Raw genomic sequence first — 23029 nt, forward strand, 5'->3', positions numbered from 1 at the left:
TTCCTGCGACCAATGGAAATTGCTACGTGTATGGCCACCTTTAGAATTAGTGGCGCTGCAAAAAAGCTTGTATGATACAAACACATAACATGCGGGAAAACTGAGTTTACATTGTATCATAGTGTATATGGCACAATCAGCAAATCATCCCTACTTTTTTCAGTATGGGTTATATTCAGTACCTTTATACTGGGCAATTTCACACTGTTTCCACCAAGACCCATAACAGCAAATCAGATGTTTGCATTCAGACAAGAAACCAGAAAATACTTCCTGCTGATTTGTTGCTATGGGTTACTAGACCTGATGCATATTTAGTGACTTATTCTACATTAGGAAACTTTAATAACGTACAAGACAGTGTGCCAAGTAGTTCACCTCTGTACAGTCTATTAACTCTTTACAATGCTGAATGCAATTTTAATAAGGACCCAAAACAGAAGCTCCATCTGTTATTCCTAGGTTACTTACGCTTATATAACCATGGTTATAGTAAACAATAGTAACCCCACTGGGAAATTTGTTTAATAACATTGTAAACAGTAACAGTTTCTAAATATTATATAAAAGAAAATCAATAAAATTATATAAAAAAAATCTAAGCAGTCTATGAAGGTTAAAAAAATCAATCGAGCGTAAAGAAAAAAGAGAAAGAAACAAATATAGTACAGTAGTCTAAAAGAAACAATTGTTTAAGACTTTCATACTAACACATCTATTGGAAAGAGATACACTTTGTTGTTTTCAAAGGTCATATCCAAGAAAATAGTAGTTCCAGTAGGATACTTAATAGTGTGCCAGAAAAGTTAGGAAAATTCAAAAATAAGTATCACAGGGAGTGATGTGAACAAGGTACCTTAAACATTTAGAGGAAGAAAAAGGTATCTGATTACGTAAATCTGAACCAAGATACAGATGGAATTAGGCTTGAAAATCCTGTTTTTACAGTACATAGTGCTATACCATGCCTATGATGGTGCCGCTGGAATTCCATAACTTTCTCATTCTTAGATTCTTGATTAGCACACTTTCTGGGTCCTGGATAACTGCACACGCTCAGTGACACTGTGGGTTACACCTGTCATAAATGTACCTTTAAATGTGGGTTGGTGGTTTAACCTTTATTAAACAGGACAGCAAGTTACATCAAACAAGATAAACCTCTGCTTTCCCTTCAATGATTTACTTAGTTGTGCATACACAATCCACATCCTGCAGGTCTGTTTTATCATCAGCACTGGTTTCCATGCTGCTATACTGTGAAGAGAAATGTGATTCATGCGCTATGTGTTTAAAGGGGTTGTTTACCTTTAAATCAATGTTTAGTATGATGTAGACAGTGCTATTCTGAAACAATTTGCTATTGGTCTTCATTTTTTATTTTTGTGGTTTCTAAATGATTTAGCTTTTTGTTCAGCAGCTGAATTTCAGCAACTATCTAGTTGCTAGTGTCCAGGTTACCCTAGCAACCAGACAGTGGCTTGAATTTGAAAATGGAAGATAGATAGCAGAGTATCTGGATCAAAAGATAGTGGGGCACATTTACTAATCCACGAACGTCCGAAAAGCGTCCAAATGCGTTATTTATCGTTAGTTATCGGTATTTTGCAATTTTTTCGTATATTGTCGCGTTTTTCGTAGCGTTACGACTTGCGCAAATTGTCGTGACTTTTACGTAGCGTCGCGGCGAGTACGAAAGTTTCGGATTCATTCAAGCTTCAGTATCGTGACTTTCCTTGGGCCAGGTTGGAGCTGCAGAGTGCCATTGAGTCCTATGGGAGGCTTCCAAAATCATGCAAAGTCTGAAAGTTTTGCCCGCCTTTTACGAGCGCTCAATACGAAAAAGTCGCGACAAGATACGAGCAAATCGTAACGGCTACGAAAAAGTTGCGACAATTCGCGTAAGTCGTAACGGCTACAAAAAAGTCGTGACAATTTACGAAAAAGTCGTAACGGCAATGAAAAAATCGCAAAAAAATACGAAAAAGTCGCAAAATGTTCGTTTCCAATCCGAATTTTTTCCATTCGGATTCGTGGATTAGTAAATGTGCCCCAGTAAGTAGTAAAAATGAGCAAAACCAATAAAATTGGGTTTTTAGCTCCAGGTGTCAAAGAGGCAGAAGAGGAACGCTACAGATTTAAAAAATATAAAACATAAAGACTTGTTGAAAAGTTGCTAAGAACAGGACATTCAATAAAAGGGGGAGTTCACCATTTAGAGAACCCCTTCCTAACATCTTCCTAATGACAAAATTTGACAACATGAAAATAAGGATTTTTAAAAATAATAATTTCTTTGAATTTGCTTTGTATTTACGCCCTGTAAGCACTTACCAGATCACCAGCTCCAGTGGCATTACTCTGACCTGAGGATTGGGTTGGACAAACTTTTACTCTATGCTGATGGTGAGCTTGGCAGTAGTCTAGAAATGTCAAGGCACCCCAAAATTGAACTGCATGTTTGAAAATATTTTTTCATTCAGATTTTTTAATGAATAGGTTAATTGAAGTAGGAAAAAATAAGAAAATTACACAAATACAAATTTTGATTAATAAACCTCCATGTGTGAGGACAGTAGTCCACTATAGCACTTATAGTAGAAACCTACTTTTTAACCCGGGGTTCCTACGCAAAGGAAACATTTGGGGCCCCTTATAACATAGTGAGCAGTTCAAAGTATTTTGGTTTACATGTGCTTGGCAATGGTGGGGCCTAACGACTGCACTGCCTGTCCCCATGGCCTCCTAACCCTCTGCATCACAGTATAGATGGAAGTCAATGGAGATGGTGATAGGATTGCCTAATTAGTAAACCAATTTTTAAAATAATTCATGTCTGTTTTTTATTTAGGAAATAAGTAGCATGGTGTAAGGAATTAAAGGTGAAGATAAATGGTTGTGCCCCACCCAATGCTTAATAGACAAAATTAAAAAAACTGTTTTCCTTAAACTCTTGGATATATGTTTTAGTAAGGAAATGTAAACCCTCACCTGCTTGCCACACTTTGCCTGCAGTGCTGTCTGAAGGGCATCAGATGATAGTTCATTGCATCCAGCAGTAGTTTCTGGCATACTGGGTCAGACCTCATAAAATCCACTGACTGCACCCTTTCTACCAACTCTGGTGCAGGGATTAGGGCAAAGCGCAGTCTTTTCATCAAGTCTGGAGCATACTGCATGCGGGTCTCCCGATCATGCTCCAGCCAAAGTACAGTCATCTGAAAGAGTGCAAGTTCAGATTCGACAGGGGGTGGAAGAGAATCCAGCATAGCCCGCATTTCCTCAAAGTTCAGCAACAATACATCTTCCACCAAGTACTTATTGGCCAGCTTCTTAGTCTCCTCGAGGCTGTGCAGAGCTGCAATCTTGCACACCTGCTTGTAGTTCTGAACAGAGATCTGGTCATTCAAGAACTGTACAGAGAGCTTGGTAACCTGAGGGATGTGCAGGATTTTACTAACTGACAGCACCTCCTCCACTGTGTCTAGGGACAGTGTAACATTTGCTGTATAGAGGTACTCCAGGACCAGACGCAAACCTATTGAGGAGCAGCCTTGCAGAACCAAATTGTTAATGGCCCGAGGGCTGACCAGGAGCTTATCATCTGGAGATGAGGAAGGGGTTCCAGGCTCTTCTGACTGCTGTTGCTGCTGATCCTTGGGCACATTTGGCAAAACATCCTGCCCTGGGTGGCTTGAAAATAGGGATCGGAAGTACTGAGAGCAAGAAGCCAGCACAGCTTTGTGGCAATGGAATTGCTGTCCCTGAGCAGTTAGAGTCACGTCACAAAAAAGTTGCTTCCTCCACAGCAGGTTTAGACCATGCAGCAAATTGTCACTATGGCTCGGGTCAAAAGTTGAAGTCCTGTCCCCCGATCTGGACATGGCGCCCCTTGAATGCAACTGGGCTATGGACCTAGTAAGGAAGATGGCCAACAGATTATCAGTTGCAAAGAAAAGCTAGGGAAAGTTTAATTAATGCATGTGTTTTATCATCTGTAATTGCATGTGGTGTGTCATGCTAAAATAAATAGATATTAAGCATAATTTGAATAGACTATGGCTCATTTACCAAAAGGTATTTTTCTGCCTATTTAGAGATCTTTCATTTGCTTGTTCTGCTCTGCATCTATTTGGCTTGTTTTTTAATTTCTATGTGTATGGAAGTGAACATACACGATCTGAGCAGCAATCTTTTGACCAAAAACTGTTGGGTTGGGCATCAGTAATTCCCTCCTGGCTTGAAACAACACCTTATGCTAGCTGAAAGGTAAAGATAACAACTTTTAAGGCTTCCTTGTGGGCATTTCATTACTTATGTTAAGATGAGTAAAATGTCAGCATAAAAGGATTAAAAAGGGTTATAATGCCCCAAACCACTCATCTGACAACATATCACTAACCTTAACTGTCAAAAGGGCAGCAAACCCCTGTAGTTGCCTATTGTTTTATTCCTGATTTAAAATATGAACCCATAAAATCATAAGACTTTCAAGTGCTGGACAACTAAATGCAACAATTTTCAAAAATGTATGGAATTTGTTTATTTTCCTCAAATCCCAATATAAAAATGAGGGTTCTATTAGGTTCGGTATTTAGCCAGATCTTTTGGAGGTTTTGGTTTATGGCTGAATCTAAAAATGAATGCATCACTAGAAGGTACATTGTACTTCTCCCAGACAACCTAAATGATATTTTTTCCAAATAACTTTTCTCACTTACAAGAGCCACTTGACTAAAAAAACATCAAGGATAACCAAAGGTATACTTCTACACTAGAACAGAAGTTTTTAAATGTACATATGAAATATATTCCAAACATTTTTGCATAACATAGTAAATGCAAGGATGCATTTAATATATGACATTTACTGGAGTCTGACACATGTAATGCACCACCTACTACTGACTGGAGCTTTAGAAAACTGTATACGTGCCTTTCTGTATTGAAGTTTTGTGCCTGCTGCATAACATGCATGGCAATGCCCAAAAATATCAACCCTTAGTACATTGCCCAGGAACATCTCAATATATCATATAACAAAAACAGGGTGCATAAAGTGAATGTTTACAAATAGTGATGTAGCGAACATCGCCAAAAATGTTCGCGAACCCGTTCGCGGACTTTCGCCAAGACTCGCGAATATTCGCGAACTTTGCGAACCCCATAGACTTCAATGGGAAGGCGAACTTTAAAACCTAGAAAAGCCATTTCTGGCCAGAAAACTGATTTTAAAGTTGTTTAAAGGGTGCCACGACCTGGACAGGGGCATGCAGGAGGCGGATCAAGGACAAAAATTTATCTGAAAAATACTTTGTAAAAAAAACGCCAAAAAATAACGCCAAAAAAAACGCAAGCTATTCCTATGTATATGCATAGGCGATAAAACGAAGCGAAAAAACGCGGCGGCAAAAAAAAAACGCGGCGAACCCAAAGTGGCGAACATCGGCAAAAGTCCGCGAATTTCCGGACTTGCGAACACCCGATGTTCGCGCGAATTAGTTCGCCGGCGAATAGTTCGCTACATCTCTATTTACAAAAAATTAGCACTTTGATCATCAGTAAATAAGTCCCCATCTTTACCTTTGCATAATGAAGCTACCAAATGGTTAGAAAAGTCCAAATCCATTATTGTATGACAGTACCTTTATCTACAGTGATTTTCACTATTATGAAGGAGGTTTGCTAAATAAATGAACAAGGTACATATAAACTGTTGAACTTTTCATTATTATTGTCCCTTAAATACATTCTAAAAGGTAAATAAATAATGTTCTACATAAGTGATAATATTCTTAAACTCCATTGCCATAAAGAGGAGAATTACCTTATAATTCTACCAGGATTCTACATATTAAAAAAGGGTAAACATAACAGAAAGTACTTCTATAGTCTGTTAGTCAAAAGTAAACTCATTGGTACTAAAAATCTGAGAATAATGTGGAAAGCAACATCAATCTTTCTGTTCCCTGTTGCAAAACATTTTGAACTGAGTTCACAAAAAACACCACATACCTTTATAAGGAGTGTAAGGCAATACACATAGGTTCCATCATTTTGCATAGAAGATACATTTTATTCTCTATTCAGTTACAATAAGACCATAAAGGTCATTTCTGTGCTTAATGTTTATATTGTGTGACTTTGGAAGGTTTCAGAGCAAGTCTATAATTGGGAAACCCTCGTTTATCAGTTTGCTAGGACATATAATAACGTGCCCTACCCTTAGGCTCCATGTTTTTTTTTTAACTTCTGGGTCTCAGTGTCATTGCATTGGAGTCACTGAGGATAGTTCTGACCTTGTGTTATACTGCTAAGGGCAGTGTTTAAGAAGACATCTAGAAACACTTTGAGAAATGCTCCAATTTTCTGGCTCCACAGGAAGTAGGAACAATAAGAAATAATTGCTTTTTTTTTAAAAAAGCAATTCACAGAAACGTCACAACTGGAAAAAGGGGACTTGTAAAATATGCTGGTATGTTAAGGACTAAAGACTTAATGCAGCACCCATGACAACATAACTGTAAAGCAAAGGAAGTTGATCCCACGTCCAGACTTCTATTCACCCTCTTTCCCCTGCTAATCCAATTCTTCTCCAACTGTAAGAACCCAGCCTTCTAATCTAGACATACAGCGAGAAGAAAGCCCCTATACTTGGTGTCTCAACGCATTTTTTTATAGATTGTAATCTCTTTGGAGCAAGACACTCCTTACTTCTTTCATCAGTTACTGATAATTTTTATATCTATATTTTTGTATGTAGTCTTGTATGTTCAATGAATACATGTATTTATTGTACAGCTCTGCAGAATGTTAGTGCTTTATAAATAACATGTTATTAATAATAATGATAACAATAAATGTGACTGGTCTGTTGCTTGATGACTGGCCCTTGGTTATAGGGGGAGGTTTAATGAAACAGATATAGTTTGTCCATCTTATGTAATTAGCTATATTAAATAGTTCTGTCTAAGCTGTTAGTGTCCCACATAAACTTTTTTTTATCTTAGAATGTGTACATCAAATGCCATTTATGGCAGGCCTAAGTGACAGACTTATGTCAGTTTAAATCTCTTCCATCCAGAGGTTCCTTACTTTTTCACTGCATAGTGGGGATATTGATTGCAAGAACACTAGGTTTATCAGTAAAAACTTTGACCTATATCCAACAGTTTATTGCATGTCCCCCCAGAAACAACATCCCCCCAAAGTTTTTCATTGTATCATAAACCATGCCAAGCACAGAAAGCAGAGCAGCAGGTAAGTAAGCAAATAAGAAAGTCTGTGGTATTAAAGGGCTTCCTAATCTATCCTGCAAGTAATGTCTGAACGTCCTCATATAGTAATGGGAGCATTTCTTTTTTTTCTTTTTCTAAGATCTGAATAATCATAATGTATCTGAAAGAAATGTAACATTCTTCCTCTGTATGTATCACAAATATATAAGTATTGTCTCTTTCTATGTTAATTAGGCAGAGTTCCTCCCCTCCTTTCTAAATACCATCCTGATACTGAATAGGCTTCATGGAAATGTGATTAGCCCAATAAGGATTACTCCAGTGCCACACAGTAGTAAGAGCGCAATGTGCTCTGACAAAGGGACTATTATATGGGCGCGCCTGTTCACTTTTTTAATCATCTAAACTGACAAACTCCAAATGCACTAGCAAGACTTTATTACATTTATTTATACCAGATGCAAAAAAATCAAATGTAATGCTGTTAATATAGTTTGTCTACATTCGTTTAACTGAGTAATTTTAAAAAAATGTTTTTTTTTTAATTAGAATCAAAGTTTCACGGTAAAATGAAATGTTTGATGCCAACAAAGTAAGAAATACTACAGAAAGACCCCATTGTGCAGACCCTTCAGCCAGCGACTGTAGCCAGCTTTACTTTTATTGTTGTGATGAGAAATAATCACTCAATACAATAAGGGTCCCTGCTGAGTCGTCACTTTGTAATGTAATAGTTGACTAGATTTAATGGACCTGGAACACAGCATTTTCTAGTATCTCAGCAGCACAGGAAATGATTACATTGCATAGCGTGCCCATTCAGGGTTCCTATTCCAGTTCTTACCCACAGAGCATGCAATGTACAGGGGCAGTACCAACTGCCTAGTTTGACTATGCTTTGGTTGCATCTCTTATGAAAAATACCTCATATCTTTGACTATAGAGGGTTAAAGCATGAAATGTCCAGCCTCTGGTTCTTTAGGTGAACTATATTACCCTTCTAATTCAAGATGTAGTTCATCAACAGTTAAAGGGCTGTAGGCTGGCCATCTCTGCATTAAAACAATAAGGAAACATAAATCTTTATATAAGAATAGTTAAAGCTAACAGTATTCAGCTTTGCACACACAGGCAAGAGAACATCTTACTGCATTAAAAGGCATCATGTTTCTTCAATTCTTTCCTGTCTGTGGGACCCACACTGCTCAGACACCACATTGCTTTGATATGCGTAACACCTAACGTAAAGTCCAGGACTCTTCTGTGCGCAGGGTGGCAAGCAGTGGCATAGCTGCTAAGGACAGCCAGCTGCTCCAGGTAGGGTTAGCAACAACCTCTAATATGGAATTTATATGTAAACAATTCACTCGGCAGGACTGTGTTGAAATCTATTTGGATATCCCAGGGATGCCCAACCTTCAGCCCTCCATCTCTTCTTGGACTACAATTCCCATAATCCCTCCGACAGCCTTTGGCTGCTGATGAGATGACAGGATCTGCATCTCACTGATAGCCTGGGGGGCTCAGGTTGCACATTTCTGTGATATCCGAGAATAAACAACCCACCTGCCTTCAGGTGTTAAACTGCAACTCCCAGTATACCCTAACAACCTGAACAAGGAGTTGTACATCCCAGCATCGTTTCCATGGCTACATCCCCTTTATAAGATGTTAGAAGTAACTCTATCTCTAGGACCACCACAGCCCCGGGCCAAAGTTAGTAACAGGGTGACTAAAGCATTGCAGGAGAAAGCCTGGGGTCCCGACCTGCGAGTAAAAGTAAAGTATGTCAGCGATGTCCAACCTGTGAGCCTCCAGCTACAACTCCCAACAACCCCCTGACAGGCTTCGGCTGCCGGCACGATACTGACAGCTGCAGTGCAAAAATAGCAAGTAGGATGCAGACTGCACACCCCTAATGCATTTAATAAAATGTAGAACAGTTACATAGCTTGGCACCCAGGAGCCCGATAATACGCCATGGGCAAAGGATCTCTGTAGCCTAGCCTATAGGCAGCCCAGCCTGAGTCCCGTAAGGTTCCTGCTGCAGAATGCAGTTCGGCTCGGTGCTTGTGTGAATGCTATCCCTATGGCTATCCCTATGGCTGTCCCAATGCCCTATGGCTATCCCAATGGCTATCCCAATGGCTATCCCAATGGCTGTCCCAAGCCTCTCCTCCAGCATGTGCCAGTGAGGGATCTCCCTTCAGCCCCGGTCACTCCGCTACCCCCCTCCCATCACACATTTACCCACATTTCTGCGCACAATTGGGAAGTTTTCCCTGTCACTTCCATTCCATCCCACTCCAGCAAGCCGCCCAAACAGCCCCACGGCTGCCCATACCGGGCCGGAAACTTACCTGCTCCCAGGTACTGAATAATGCCCTCAGCTTCCCCAAACAGCCTCAAACTCCTTCCTTTGCTAATACTCCGGCACAGGCAAAAACACACTCCGACCGCCTTGGCTTCTTGTTTCCCCAACTCCAAGTCACTCCTCACAATGTATTTGGCCGTGCATCATGGTGCTCCCAGTGAATGAGCCGAGGGAGAGCAGGAATGTGCGAGAGAGACGGGAGCAAAGAAGGGAGAGAGTGAGCAGAGCTTTGTGCAAGAGAAGAAGAAGGAGAGAAAAAAAACTGTGCGTGTGACAAATTATGCCAGCAAGAAACAACACATCATTATCCTTGGGCCTGCGGCTCACTCAGTCGGAACGAGAGTAATAGGAAATCCACGCTTGGGGAGAGAAATGGTCGTGCATGGCCGGTGGAGAGAGACCATGGCAAGGCAAAGGGGGGAGGGATGCTGAGGAGCCTCGCAAAAAAATTATGGCTCAAGGCTATTGTAAAAATTGTCGAGCGTAAATGACTGCGATTTCAAACATCTTTGGAAGAAAGAAAAAGGGGGGAAATGGAGCCCTCCTCCCCTCCTCGTCCTCCTCCCTTTCCCCATCCCTCTCTCATCTCTCTCTCTATAAAGAACCGTCAAGTTTTAGTGCGCATTGCTAATTAGTCAATTTCTCTCTGCCTTCACAGGCTGGCGACTTTGCTGCTGAGCCGAAACTGCTAATTTCTGCGACCATTTTTTTTTAGCTGTGATCTGGATGAATGAGTAGCTGTCTCGCGAAGATGACAAAAAATAAACTCTTATCCCCATCCCTCCCCGCCTCCTCCTACTCCTCCTTGCACACACACATATATACACACGCACACATATATACACAGCCACACACACACATATATACACAGCCACACGTATACACCTCATCCTCCCTGCGCATTGATTTATAGAGTGAGGCTGCCCCTGGCGCAAGGTGCAAACTTTGTGTGTGAGTGTGTGTGTGTGTGTGAGTGTGTGTGTGTGTGAGTGTGAGTGTGAGAGTGTGTGTGAGTGTCTGTGTGTGAGTGTGTGTGTGGGGGCAGTGAGTGCACTGAGGCATCCCTTCCATATCCGGTTGTCACAAGTCTCCTCTCTGGAGTAACTGATTTCTTGTCACTTGTTTCCTCCTGGTGTCTGTGCTTTGGCTCATGTAAGGTACTCATGTAACCAGCCCTATATGTCTTATTATAAAACCTATAGCTTTCTCTTTTTTAGTCCCTGAAAACTGACCAGCAGCTCATGTGCTTTTACATTTTTCTGTGAGAAAAAAGCCTACCTGACTTGCTAAACTGCAGTTTATTGAAACTTCATGCTTACAAAGTATTAGATTTGTATTTGGCATCTCATGTATTTTGGGAATGGCACACTATGCTACCTTTTAAAGTACATTTGATGGGCTGCTCAGGTAAGAACTAAGTAAAATACCTTAGGTGGCCATACACGGGACAATTTTAGCCGCTGAAATAAGTCCTTTAGACCATTTCGGCAGCTTATCTGCCTGTGTATAGGCACAAACCACGGGCCCCCCTGATCGACATATGGCCTGAAATCAGGCAGATCTTGATCAGGCAGGTTTGTTTCTTACATCGGATCAGGGACCGCATCGGCTCGTTGATGCAGTTCCTGAACCAACGGTGCCTGTGCCCACCATAGGTGGGCATATCAGCAGAAGATCCACTTTCATGGCCTTACTGTGTATGGCCACCTTTACTTATGAATATGCCAAGTCAGTAACTAACAGGACAAAACACGTAAAGCTGGCCATACACAGCGAAATTAAAGTCCCACGGCCTCTCTAGACCAAGCCAGCATCTTATTGGGCCATTTATCATGGTTTTCTAACTGCCTGCCCAACTTATATCTGTCCAAAAATAAGCTACGCATCAACTGAGCAGGTTATTTTTGCATTTTTGTGGTCCTTTCCTGATGAGTCTTCTGAGGCCACCAATACAATGTATTTACTGGCCTGAAGGTCAACAGATTGGACTAATCTTAATTTGCCCAGCACATTGGTAGTACACGGTATGTTTAAAAATGCTGTTTTCATATTATAAAAATGCAGACATAAAGGAATTATGATTTTTAAATAGAACCAATGAACTAAATATACTATTGCTCTGTTTCACACAATTTTATTGTTACTCTCTATTACTGTTTATTATTTATCTTTCTGTTTAGTTTCTCTCCTATTCATATTCCAGTCTCTCATTTAAACCACTGCCTGGTTGCTAGGGTAAGTTGGACCCTTGAGTGGTTCTCTAGAGTATTTCAGGTAAGCATGTATATAGATTTACTGTACACTTGGAGTTGTTAGCATCAGTTGTGCACAACACTGTCCTCATTAAATCTTGCACAGAGTGGATCATATTTATATAGGTTTATGCCACAATTTAATTGCACACTGTCATAATTAAATCATTTTTTGAGTAACATTGTTCCAGTACTTGTGATTAGATCAGCCTCAGTGACTGCACCAGTAAAAGTATAATGTGGCAGATGACTATCAAGCGTAGCTTCTCATATGCAAATGCATGACCAGCCTAAGGTTAAATGGTAACCTGTGCAAAATATTACACTGGATGCCCTTCAACTATTAGAAACCCAATGTACATTTATAGTACAATGTCTTCTTTTTCTGTGTGTAGTCAGTTTTAAGGGAATCTAAACCCAAAAAATAATTGATATTAACATAATCAGGGTGCACCTGAGCACTTTTGCAATTTACACTAATTATCTGTTTGTAACGGTTTCCAGAATATGAGCATTTTTTGAGTGCTGACTGCAGGCTTTTGTCAGCAACCCTAGGGGTAACTGAGTCTGGAAAGTGCATGGGTGGTGCATTGATAGGTAGGGTCTGTGACACTCTGGACCTTTAAAGTGAGCTGTCGAACCAAACCTGCTATTTGTAGTGTAAGGGCAAGGGCACACGGTGGGTATAGCCACTTCTCTCAGGCTCTGTGTTTTTCGGCCAGGCTGAGAAAAGCTTGCCTATGCTCCTCAGTGTGCCTGTATTAAAAACTATGTCAGCCACTTGAGTGTGGGCACACAGAGCAGAGGGGATCAAAAGTCGACCTGAAAAACATCCGCTTTCGTGTTTTTCAGGCCGACATCCACTCCACTCTGAGTGCCCACATTCGAGCAGTTGCTGTAGTTTTTAATGCAGGCACACAGAGGAGCATAGGCAAGCAGATCCGCTTCTCTCAGCATGGTTGAAAAACGCAGGGCCGACAGAAGCGGATATATGCACCATGTGGCCTCACCCTAAAACAGCTAATATCTTTGAAACCTTTTAAAATAGAAAATATAATTGAATAGTGTACCACTTTGAATAAGTTTATACCAATTCATATTACTCTATAATAATTGAATATATCTTTAATATCCAGTTTGCTGAAAGTTTTAAATGCATACAAAAGGAAGATGGTTCTAACTCACAAATTTAGTTGTTTCAGTATAATCATGTAACTTCCTTTTTAGTTGTGTTGGAAAAAAATGTTAGTTTAATTGGATAAGAAAAGCAACTATTTCAATTTACAGTAGCATTTAGAGTTATAAAATATACTGAATGTAGAACTGGATATGCTCAACTTGGACCTGCATATTGCAATTTACATGTTAATGATAATTCAGATTTGCTGGATACAGCATGTGAGAATGAGGGCAATGCTAGTGCCTTCTACTTAATACTTGGTAAAGCAGCCACTATCCTGTCAATATATGATATAATACAAGTTCATTGTTAGATTAATTTTAATTTTAAGTGGGAAGCAGAGTGTCATTGGAGCTTGACGCTTTGCCAACCCACATCAATAATACTATGATGACCATATATGATAAATATGTCCCAATGAGACTTATATGGCACAAATCTGAGACCTGTAATATATGGCATATGGGGATTTTGAGGTAGCTTTAAATACTTTCAGCTGTCCTGCTGTCAGAGATAGGCCCAGAGTTCCAAAGATGTCCAAGAACTCTGACTGGAGCAATAAATGCCATAACTGTTATTAAAAAACTGTGCCTGAAATACCTTTCCTATGGATCCTCAAAAATTACCTTTCTTATTCCCACCACCTCTCTCCATCCAAATTCGTTATCCCCTGTATGCCAGGTGAACTGTGGCCCATTTACATTGCACTTTTTTTGCATGGATTGCCTTTCCTGGTTTAAGGTTATATTTGTTCCCATGGGTTTCTATTTAATTCCAGGAATAGCAGCTTAATTACCTGTATCACAGAGTAAGAAATGTACAGAGTGTGTACTTGTGTAGATATGTGCAGATTTAAACAGATGAGATGCTTATAGTTGTGGTTAAAGATGTATGAGATGGCGCATTCTCCCCCGACAATTACCAGCTGGCTCAATCTACTTAAAGCCCTTCTGCCACTGATACAACTTACTTATACAGCAATAGGATGCCCTCAAAAATATGACAAGAAATGGGGGAAATGGGTTGAGGCCATAGAATAACACTATATGATCTTGCCCTTGGTAACATAAAACCTCCATTGGGAATCCTAATGCCCTCCTCCTCTCTACTAGATAATTAACTAATGTAAACTGATGTATTGAATGTACCTTTGAAATGAAACACGCTTGAGGAACCAATGTAATATTGTTTATGTTATAAATGCATAAATAAAAACCTTTAAAAAAATGTATGAGATGCCTGGTTATAGTGAGTCCTCGAGCAGGGATTCCTCTAGTCTTTGACTGTTCATCTGTACATCATATACCTTGATGCCTTTCTGGGCACTCGAACCCTGGTGAAACAGAAATCATACAGCAAGTATGGCTTACCCTGTATAAACATTATCTTGTGTTATTCTAGGGCAGAAATTCTGAATCAGTCATGGCTTAGTGGGCCTGGACACACCTGCTGGGCAACGGGAAAATAACTATTGGTGACAGTAGTGTGGAAATGATGTAAAATGCTCCATTCTGAACTTCCTCTGTTATTAACTTCCTTTGTTTAAAGGGCATGTCAACCCCAAAAATAATTTTTTGCATAATAAAAGAAAACATAATTCTAAACAATTTTCCAATATTAAATAATTAAAAATGTGTAGCACTTTAAAAGTTATTTGTAAATGTAACTGCTATTGAAAGCAGCATTTGCTGAACTCCTGGTTGTTACAGTTGCAACAACAATGTTGCAACTGTCAGTCTCCTCCAGCAAGTCAAGTCTGTCAGTCTGCTGCCTTGTGTTACAATGTTTCAACAGTCAGAGCCACCAGGGCAGAGAATAGAAAAGGACAGGCAAACACTGCTTCTAATAGCAATTATATATACAAATAACTCAAAAATCATTACAAAAAATGTTGTTTAAAATTATATTTTGCGTTGCCTTGCACTTTAACCATTTAGTTGCCAGAGGAGAACTAGCACATAATAAGCAGCTATATTTATGACGGCTGTAAAAATATCCTGTTAACATCAACACCTTATGAGTAACAAAATGGGCCTCATATATCCTTAAGTGGATTATGAATGCAAACAAGTAGGGGATGCACAGATAAAGCAAGAATAACATTCATTCAGTAACTTTACACAATTTATTCTGCCCTGTTATAGCATCCTTTTGTATAGTTAAATAGAGAAGAAAGTGGTTTAAGCAGTGCCTTGGATTCTTGCACTATACACGATTTATGATCTTGTTTGAAAGCAGATTTTCCCTATCGTTTTGTCTGGCGGCTCGTAACTTCAGTGTCAGCTTTTCTGCAGCCCAGAATGGTTTAGAAGAAGACACTTTTTTATGGAAAAGATTAGCATTTTGTCAGATTTGCTTTTCACTTTCCAGCTTTTGTACAGAAGTTTGAATCTAATTGCTTGAAACGTCTGTACATTTCCGTCAGTGTAACCTTTAAACTTTCTATCACATTTGATATTTAAACCTCGTTTACACGACACATTTGTGGACAACTGACACATGATTAATAGCTTCAGTTGCTTTCTATTTTGCAACATTACTCGAGCTTCTTATTTGTCAGATCCTGTATCAGCTCATTTCGGAATATAATACTACATGAAATCTTTTTGTATTTGTAGATTTTTTTAACAGATTTATTGCAAAATAAAACACTGTTTTTTTCAAATTTTTTTGCTAAAGGCAGAGGGAGCAGGAAAAGCTTTTCTGATGTTTGGATTCATTGCAGGGTTAAGCACTGGATTTCTAGAAGTGATGTGGTCATAAATTACTATATGTGTATATACAGTATTTCAACTGTAATATAATATCATATGTATAGATATGATGTAATAATAAGTAGATATAGATATTCTATGATAGCATAGAATAATATATAAAGCTGGTGTCCCATATTAATGATTATTATATGCCATTATATTATCTGTCCACCCAACAACTGCCATTGCTTTTATAAAAGGATGTATGCAGAATTATGACATTGTGTAAAGAAACTGTCATCATTTGCTATAATCATTCAGTAGAATTCTTTGTGGGGGCATTAGTCAACTTATCACCATAATTGACCAACTTACCTAGTCTTTTTCTCTCCAACAAATGTGATGGTACTGTGACAATTGACAATCACAGAACTGAGGCCGGCTCATGTGGAGGCCACCTCATATGGAACTGCAGTATACATTGTACAAGGAATATATTGGGAGTAAGATTATTAGCTAATTTTGGAAAGAGCACAGGTGAGGAGGGTAAATCTTTGGCAATGTTAATCTTCCTTTATTCTCTGACCTGTAAGGCATGTATATGATTTGTTATTGTGATCAGGGTTGGTATAAGTTTGAAATAATCTTTCTTTTAAGTTACTCAAGTTCATGAAAGTTTTCAAAATAACAGAAAAGAAGACAAAAACATTACAGGATTTGCATGAAATATTTAAAAATATTTGTTCCCCTTATTTTTCCCATATTCCCATGCATTAAAGTTTTTTCATGGTTTTATTCTGAGTTTTTTAGATTTATTTTTTTTATTAATTAAGCAAACATTCAGGTTTATTTGAATTAAAAAAAACTCTAAAACTCACAAACTGGAATTTTGATCTTTCTGATCAAAAAAATCTCCAGCTCCTCTGTGGAACTAGTATATCACTCTTTGTCTAAAGACATCAATGCAAGAAGTGTAAATGATAGAGGTATATATGTCAGTATATGATGGGTTTACCCATGGTATTATTAAGAAAAAGCTTGTCTTAAAGTATTTTCCCTTAGTGGCTGATTTATTAACTTTCAAGATTTTTTCTGCAATTTCTAAAACCTGCATTTCAGATGTGGCAAGATTTTTAATTTCATTTTTGTACAATTATCTTTTGAAAAAACATCTTTTGGTTGCAGAAAACAATTTTGGTCACCACACAAACACACAATCTAGAAAAAATACATCTCTAAACAAAGCCTAGAAGTTAGTGAATTAACAAATAATTCCGCTTTACATACCTGTTTTCCAAAAATGATAAAAATGAATATGTTTGGCACATGTCATTTCAGCCGTTTTATGCACTTTCTTTTCCACGTTCATACTAGTGTTTAAATCCATGTCACATTCCATATAGATGCTTTTTAATCGCATGACACACCTATCATTCTTACACAGGCATCGGAAAATATTCTTCTCTGAAAAATGTAGTCACATCTCTTTTTATTTATTAGCTTTAGGAAAATCAATGTATTTATTATACATAGGAAACTTCACATTTGTATTGAAGCTGCAGCTAGTGAACTGTGGAAACCACTGCACTGTTGAGACTCATTGTAAAATGAAAGAACTGCCTATTTTGTCTTCTGCTGAAGATTAGTGTATCTGAACTACACACAGGAACTTTGTTTTTTTTTTAATTTTTACTAATTTTTTAGCAGTAAGACAAGCATTTTAATTTAAAGGGGACCAGTCATCCTATGAAATAATTACAAATCCCTTTCTATCATGTTAGTGGAACAATATAAACTTTACTTACACTATATCAATTATTTATATTTTGTTTCCTTCATCACAGCAAGCAGACAGGTGCCATTTTGTAAACACTGTTATTAAAGGAGAAGGAAAGGCTAGTAAAGAGTTAATCCCAAGCTGCAGGCATACCTTCAGTTGTCTCAATAGTGCCCTTAAGTCTCCCCATATTTCACCTGTTCAGAAGATCTGAAGCCAAACAGGCAGAAAAAACGCTGAGCTGGGTAAAGAGGATTCCCATAATGCCTCACTACTGCATTGACTCTGTGACCGGGACACTGTAGGCGGCACATGTGCTTTGCTGATTTTCTTAGACAGAAGCAGGCGTGCTCCCCTTCACTGAGACACAGGAACAGGAGCAGCCGAAGGACACAGAACAGGCGAGCGCTGCAGGTAGCGCGGGGGGGGTCGGGTGTGAGCACAGGTGTGTGGCGACGGGGGGTGCGAGCACAGGTGTGTGGCGATGGGGGGTTGCGAGCACAGGTGTGTGGCGACGGGGGGGTTGCGAGCACAGGTGTGTGGCGACGGGGGGGGTCTTGGGTGCGAGAACAGGTGTGTGGCGACGGGGGGGGTGGCGGGTGCGAGCATAGGTGTGTGGCGACCTGGGGGGTTGCGGGTGTTTGGAAATCAAACATGGCGGCCGTGATAGACTACATATACTGTGAAGTTAAAATGAAATTTTGGGGAGAAGTTAGTATTATTTTAACAAATAACGCTGGCGATTTGCTACATGAAAGGGGGCTCTACAACATATTAGGTAGAATAGTAGAAGCCTTTCCTTGCTCTTTAAGACAAGTTTTATATAACCCCCAAATCTTCACCATCTAGGTGACATCTAGGAAGTGCTGAATGAAAAGTGAAAGTAATAGTAATTAAAAATATGAGCTGTCAGTCATATATTGCCTGCTCCACCTCTATGTCTCAGGCATAGGCATATAAAAAAGGGCTTGGATTTTATATTTAATTTACAAAGGACTTTAATTATATGGCTTTTTAAATTTGGGTGACAGGTCCCCTTTTAAAGAAATTTTAAGTTGAAAAGAAGAAGAATAGGATGTATAGGATGTGCTCCTCCCTGTGTACTATATATATATATATATAGTACACAGGGAGGAGCACACCCTATACAAGTCCAAATGCCCTTAGTACACAGGGAGGAACACACCCTATACAAGTCCAAATGCCCTTGGTGCAGGTCAAAAACAAAAATGTAATAGAAAGAGTGCCACACAGGGACTTGATACAAAAGAAAAAGTGTTTTTATTGAAAAAATTCCAACGTTTAGAGCACAACCAGTGCTCTTCCTCAGGGACAAAACCTATATATATATATATATATATATATATATATATGGGATGTAAAACAGTTTAACAAAATGTAATATGATTTAGCAAAACCCCAAGACAGGTTCTTAGAAAAAAATATTTCTAGTACAGGTATGGGACCTGTTATCCTGATTGCTCAGTACATGGGGTTTTCCAGGCAAGAGACCTTTCTGTAATTTGAATCTGAGGTACTGAGGCTCTGATGTTTTAAGTTCAGCAAATAAAGATACAATTTTTTATTGGAAGATGGCATGTGAAGTTTGAGAACACTTAGAAACATTCAGCCTCCTCCAGCTAGCTGTAGTGAGGGCTTGAGTGACTTAATTTTTTTTTTCTGTAATTTGTATCTCTATTCCTTAAGCCTGCTAAAAATCATTTAAGCATTAATTAAACCCAATAGGAATATTTTGCCTCCAATAAAGATCAATATCTTAGTTGGAATCAAGTACAAACTAGTACAGAGCCAGTGGTATAAATTAAGATGTACAGGGAATTTATTGAATTTAGACATACAAAATTAGTAGAACATTACATGCATAAAAGTCTTATATCAGTCCACATTGTTTTTTGAATAGCTAAGTGAAAGTACCTGTATCTTTATTTAGTGCTGCACATTAAATATTGCATTTGAGCATGGGTATTCTATCTCAGATACACAGGTTTTGGACAATGCCATGCCCACAACATATTTCTTAGCAGTTCTGTTCGGCTGAAGTTTTTTTTTATCCAGATTATACTTGCTGAACAGTGCACTTTGAAGGGCAGATTGTAAATCTTTTTTTTAAGGTGAATATCAAGGGAGAACTCCAAAAAATTGAAAATGTAGGAATGAAAGGAGCAAGCGAGTGAGTAATGTTGGCAGAATATATTGTACATCTGTGAAATAATATATGTTTTCAGTTAAAGAATTATGTATGCCCCTTTTCCTTATAAAATCATGTGTTTGTCAAAGAGTCCATTCATTCCTTGTAATTGAAAACTGTAAAATGGAGGTAACTGAAACAGCTCAAACATTTGTTTCATGGTAAGCAAAAGATTTAATGTCATTAATATTAGAAGCATACCAAGGAATGGTTTGTAAAGTTTATTTAACATATGTATTAGTTACGTTTGCAACATCTGATGTATTAAACCATTTGCTTAACACATTACTAATAACATTCCTTTGTTTGAAGCAGAAAAATGTCATTATAGATATACTTTCCTAGACAATTACTTTGTCAGACCTCAACAAACTGCATAATAAATGCTACAACTGCATCAAACATGAACAGGAGAAAGGTAGAACAAGTTATGTATTTCCATTCCACTTGTTCTTTTCATTTAAACACTACAGGAGCTTTTGTTTTTTACAGCCATTGTATCTTCCTCCTTAGGCTGCCAAATAATGAGGGGGCACATTTATCCATCAAGTTAAAGAGGAATAATGGAAACACTTAATACAATGTAGTGACAACAAAAGCTGTGAATAGTGTCATTATTTATCTTTATTGATTATTTATGTTGGATACGTGAAACCACAATTTTTCATCTTTTGTACTGAAATATTGATACTTATTTTTATCTAGTACCTTTAAAGTCACTGGTAAAAACGAATATTATATATGAAAATATATATCTCTACCTCCATCATTTGAACCTTGTCAGTACATCTTTGGCCTGTGTTCTTCAAATATCAGTACTGGGACAGTGCTAGTCTAGACAATGGAATTAATCATAAAAGGTGATGCAATGAAAACTACACAGAAAATTAATTGAGGTTAATTAAAAAACTACTTATTTAAAATGAAAGAAAACTTGGAGAAACAGTTTGTTGCAATAAGACAACACATAGGTGACCTACCAAGCTTTTCATAAAGAGACTTTACATCGTCTAATTATGGATTTATGTTAGGAGAGGTTATTTCTTTGCAAAGTCAAGTATATGTTCTATATGACTATATATACATTAAGGGTCTAAGGAGCACTAAGGAGGGTGAGAGCATACCCCTTAGTGCCCATTTCCTATGCACTCTCTCCCCCTGTACACTGTGCTCATCCCACCTACCCCTTACTTATACTGAGTAATATAGTCGGCTTTGGCAGTTGCTATTGGAGTCTTGTTTTGCACTCTGCGCACTGTGTTCAGGTTTGCAAATGAGCTTTCATATCTATAATCAGTATGTGTATATATAAATATAAGCCTGTTTTAATGCACTAAATAAAAGCTCTGGTTTATAATGGCTAGTATACACATTAAACAGTAACACATTCAGTTATACTCTTATACTCTTCTAAAAGATTGGTAATGGTATGTTTCATTCTCATCTTTTCTCGCTTTTCCAAACTGCATTATTCTACTGTTATGCCAGTTACCACTATTACACAATTACATGGAGGGCAGTGTTAGCACAGATGGCCAGAAGAGGTCAGAAGATCTCTCATTTCAACATAAATATGTATTAATAATTTTTACATAAAATCATTGTGCTAAAATGCAAAACTACCAAAATTATAGAATGTAGATCAGTCACATTGTAGGTTAATTCTTGCTTTTTTCTGATCTCAGTTTTGGGTCAGTTATTTTGTTTCAGAAAAACTTCATTTTGCAGGTATCCAGTTTATAGATTAGATAAAATAAAAAACCTCTTCAAGTAGCCAACTTCTCTAATTCATTTATTTGCCCTACATGTTAGCAATCAGAACAGTTCAAATTTGTTTCATTTTTCCATTTAAAAGTATGATTTGGTTCTGCTCCTTTTAAATAAAAAAAGGATAATTGATATCACTATTTAAATGGCATGCACAACACACTTCATCCTACTTTCTCATATCTATGCTAGCAATGTGTGCCAATTTGCCAGTTGCACCTATGCATGAAGCAGAGCACAAACCTTGCCTTGACCTGGTGGTGGGTACAGGGCTCAGTGTTGTGCCATCTGAACCAAATGTAATTAAAGCGTGTGGAAGTATATGCTCTTTTTGTTCAGGTTCAAGTTTTGCCCGATATGTATAAAATTTACTAGACTGTACACAGTGTGCAAAGTTGTACTGGTCACTATGAAATCTTTAATTACCATTGTGCCTTTCTGTTTTAAATTACAGCCTGCTGCTACTGTGACATAAATGTAATGTCTATGTATTTGGATTCCTAAATTTATACTACAAATTCACAATTTACTACCTACCCTGCCTTGACCTGTCACTGTTACCCATCAAAGACCAGGACATGTTGTTTCTAGAGGCTAGTGCTTCCTGTGCATCCTTATTGAGATCTCTGGTGAAAACTAGAAGGCTCATTACACACGATTATGAAGCACAACTTCTGGTGGACTTTATGATGTTGGGATTATGGGGAAAATGCTGCATTGTGGGTAAAAAAAAACTTGGTGACATAAGCTTGAAATTGCACAATGCACTTTAGTATTTAAATGAGCTCACTGGTCTGTTTTGTCAGATCCACATGATGCAAGTATAAATATTTTTTATGTTAAACAATAGGGACTTTGCAGCAGATTATGTTCTGTTGAAGCTGTCCTAGTCCTGGCTTCAGTACAGTAATTAAATCTTCTGTGCCATGCTAGTAGTCTAACCAATTACTTTGTATAGATCTTGGTAAACATTCATATATCATCTGTCCTTTGCAAATTGTTTTCGCAGGTTAGAAAAACTTGTTTTTATATTTTGCATTGATGCATGCAACTTGAGTCTTTCTGTGGCAAATTTGACTTAGCTAGCTGAAGAATTTTTTAGTCTTTATGCCTTTGCTGAGTTTAGTTCAGATAGTATAAAGTGTCGAACAAAACTCTCAGTAAAAGAAACATTTGAACATTTCTAAAAGTCACAATGTTGAAATCATTTTTGAGTAGCTAATGCTATTCAGTATTAAATCATCTGGCGATAACATTTTTAAGATACCTTTACAACTATAACAGTCAATAAACTAAAATGTTCTTGCTGAATTATTTTTACCACACCTCACCACAGCATAATTTCATAACGTCATTTAATTTTACAGTAAAACTAGGCTATGGACAAACTTAGGAGGGGGACCTGCTATCCTTTAAGTACTTCAAGCCTCTATGACTACTAGGCCCTGCCCCCTGCTGGCTTCTTGCAAATGAAGTATAACAGCTGGGGGAAATATTTATTTTTTTCATTTTATTTCAATCTTCACTTGATATATA

General features: G+C 38.2%; 1 protein-coding gene across 1 annotated transcript in view; it reads right to left on the reverse strand.

Annotated features, from left to right (window-relative positions):
• The window catches only part of klhl14 (kelch like family member 14), a 55753-nt gene extending 45132 nt beyond the window's left edge, over positions 1–10621 (reverse strand). Inside the window, exons 1-2 of the mRNA XM_002934117.5 lie at positions 9599–10621; positions 2992–3915 (exon numbers count right to left, since the gene is read on the reverse strand). Of these exons, the coding sequence (XP_002934163.1) occupies positions 2992–3884 (893 nt within the window). The 5' untranslated portion in view covers positions 3885–3915; positions 9599–10621. The remainder of the gene's footprint in view (positions 1–2991; positions 3916–9598) is intronic.
• Positions 10622–23029: the final 12408 nt, after the last annotated feature.

Source organism: Xenopus tropicalis, chromosome 6 (genome assembly GCF_000004195.4).
Source record: "Xenopus tropicalis strain Nigerian chromosome 6, UCB_Xtro_10.0, whole genome shotgun sequence".
NCBI lineage: Eukaryota > Metazoa > Chordata > Amphibia > Anura > Pipidae > Xenopus > Xenopus tropicalis.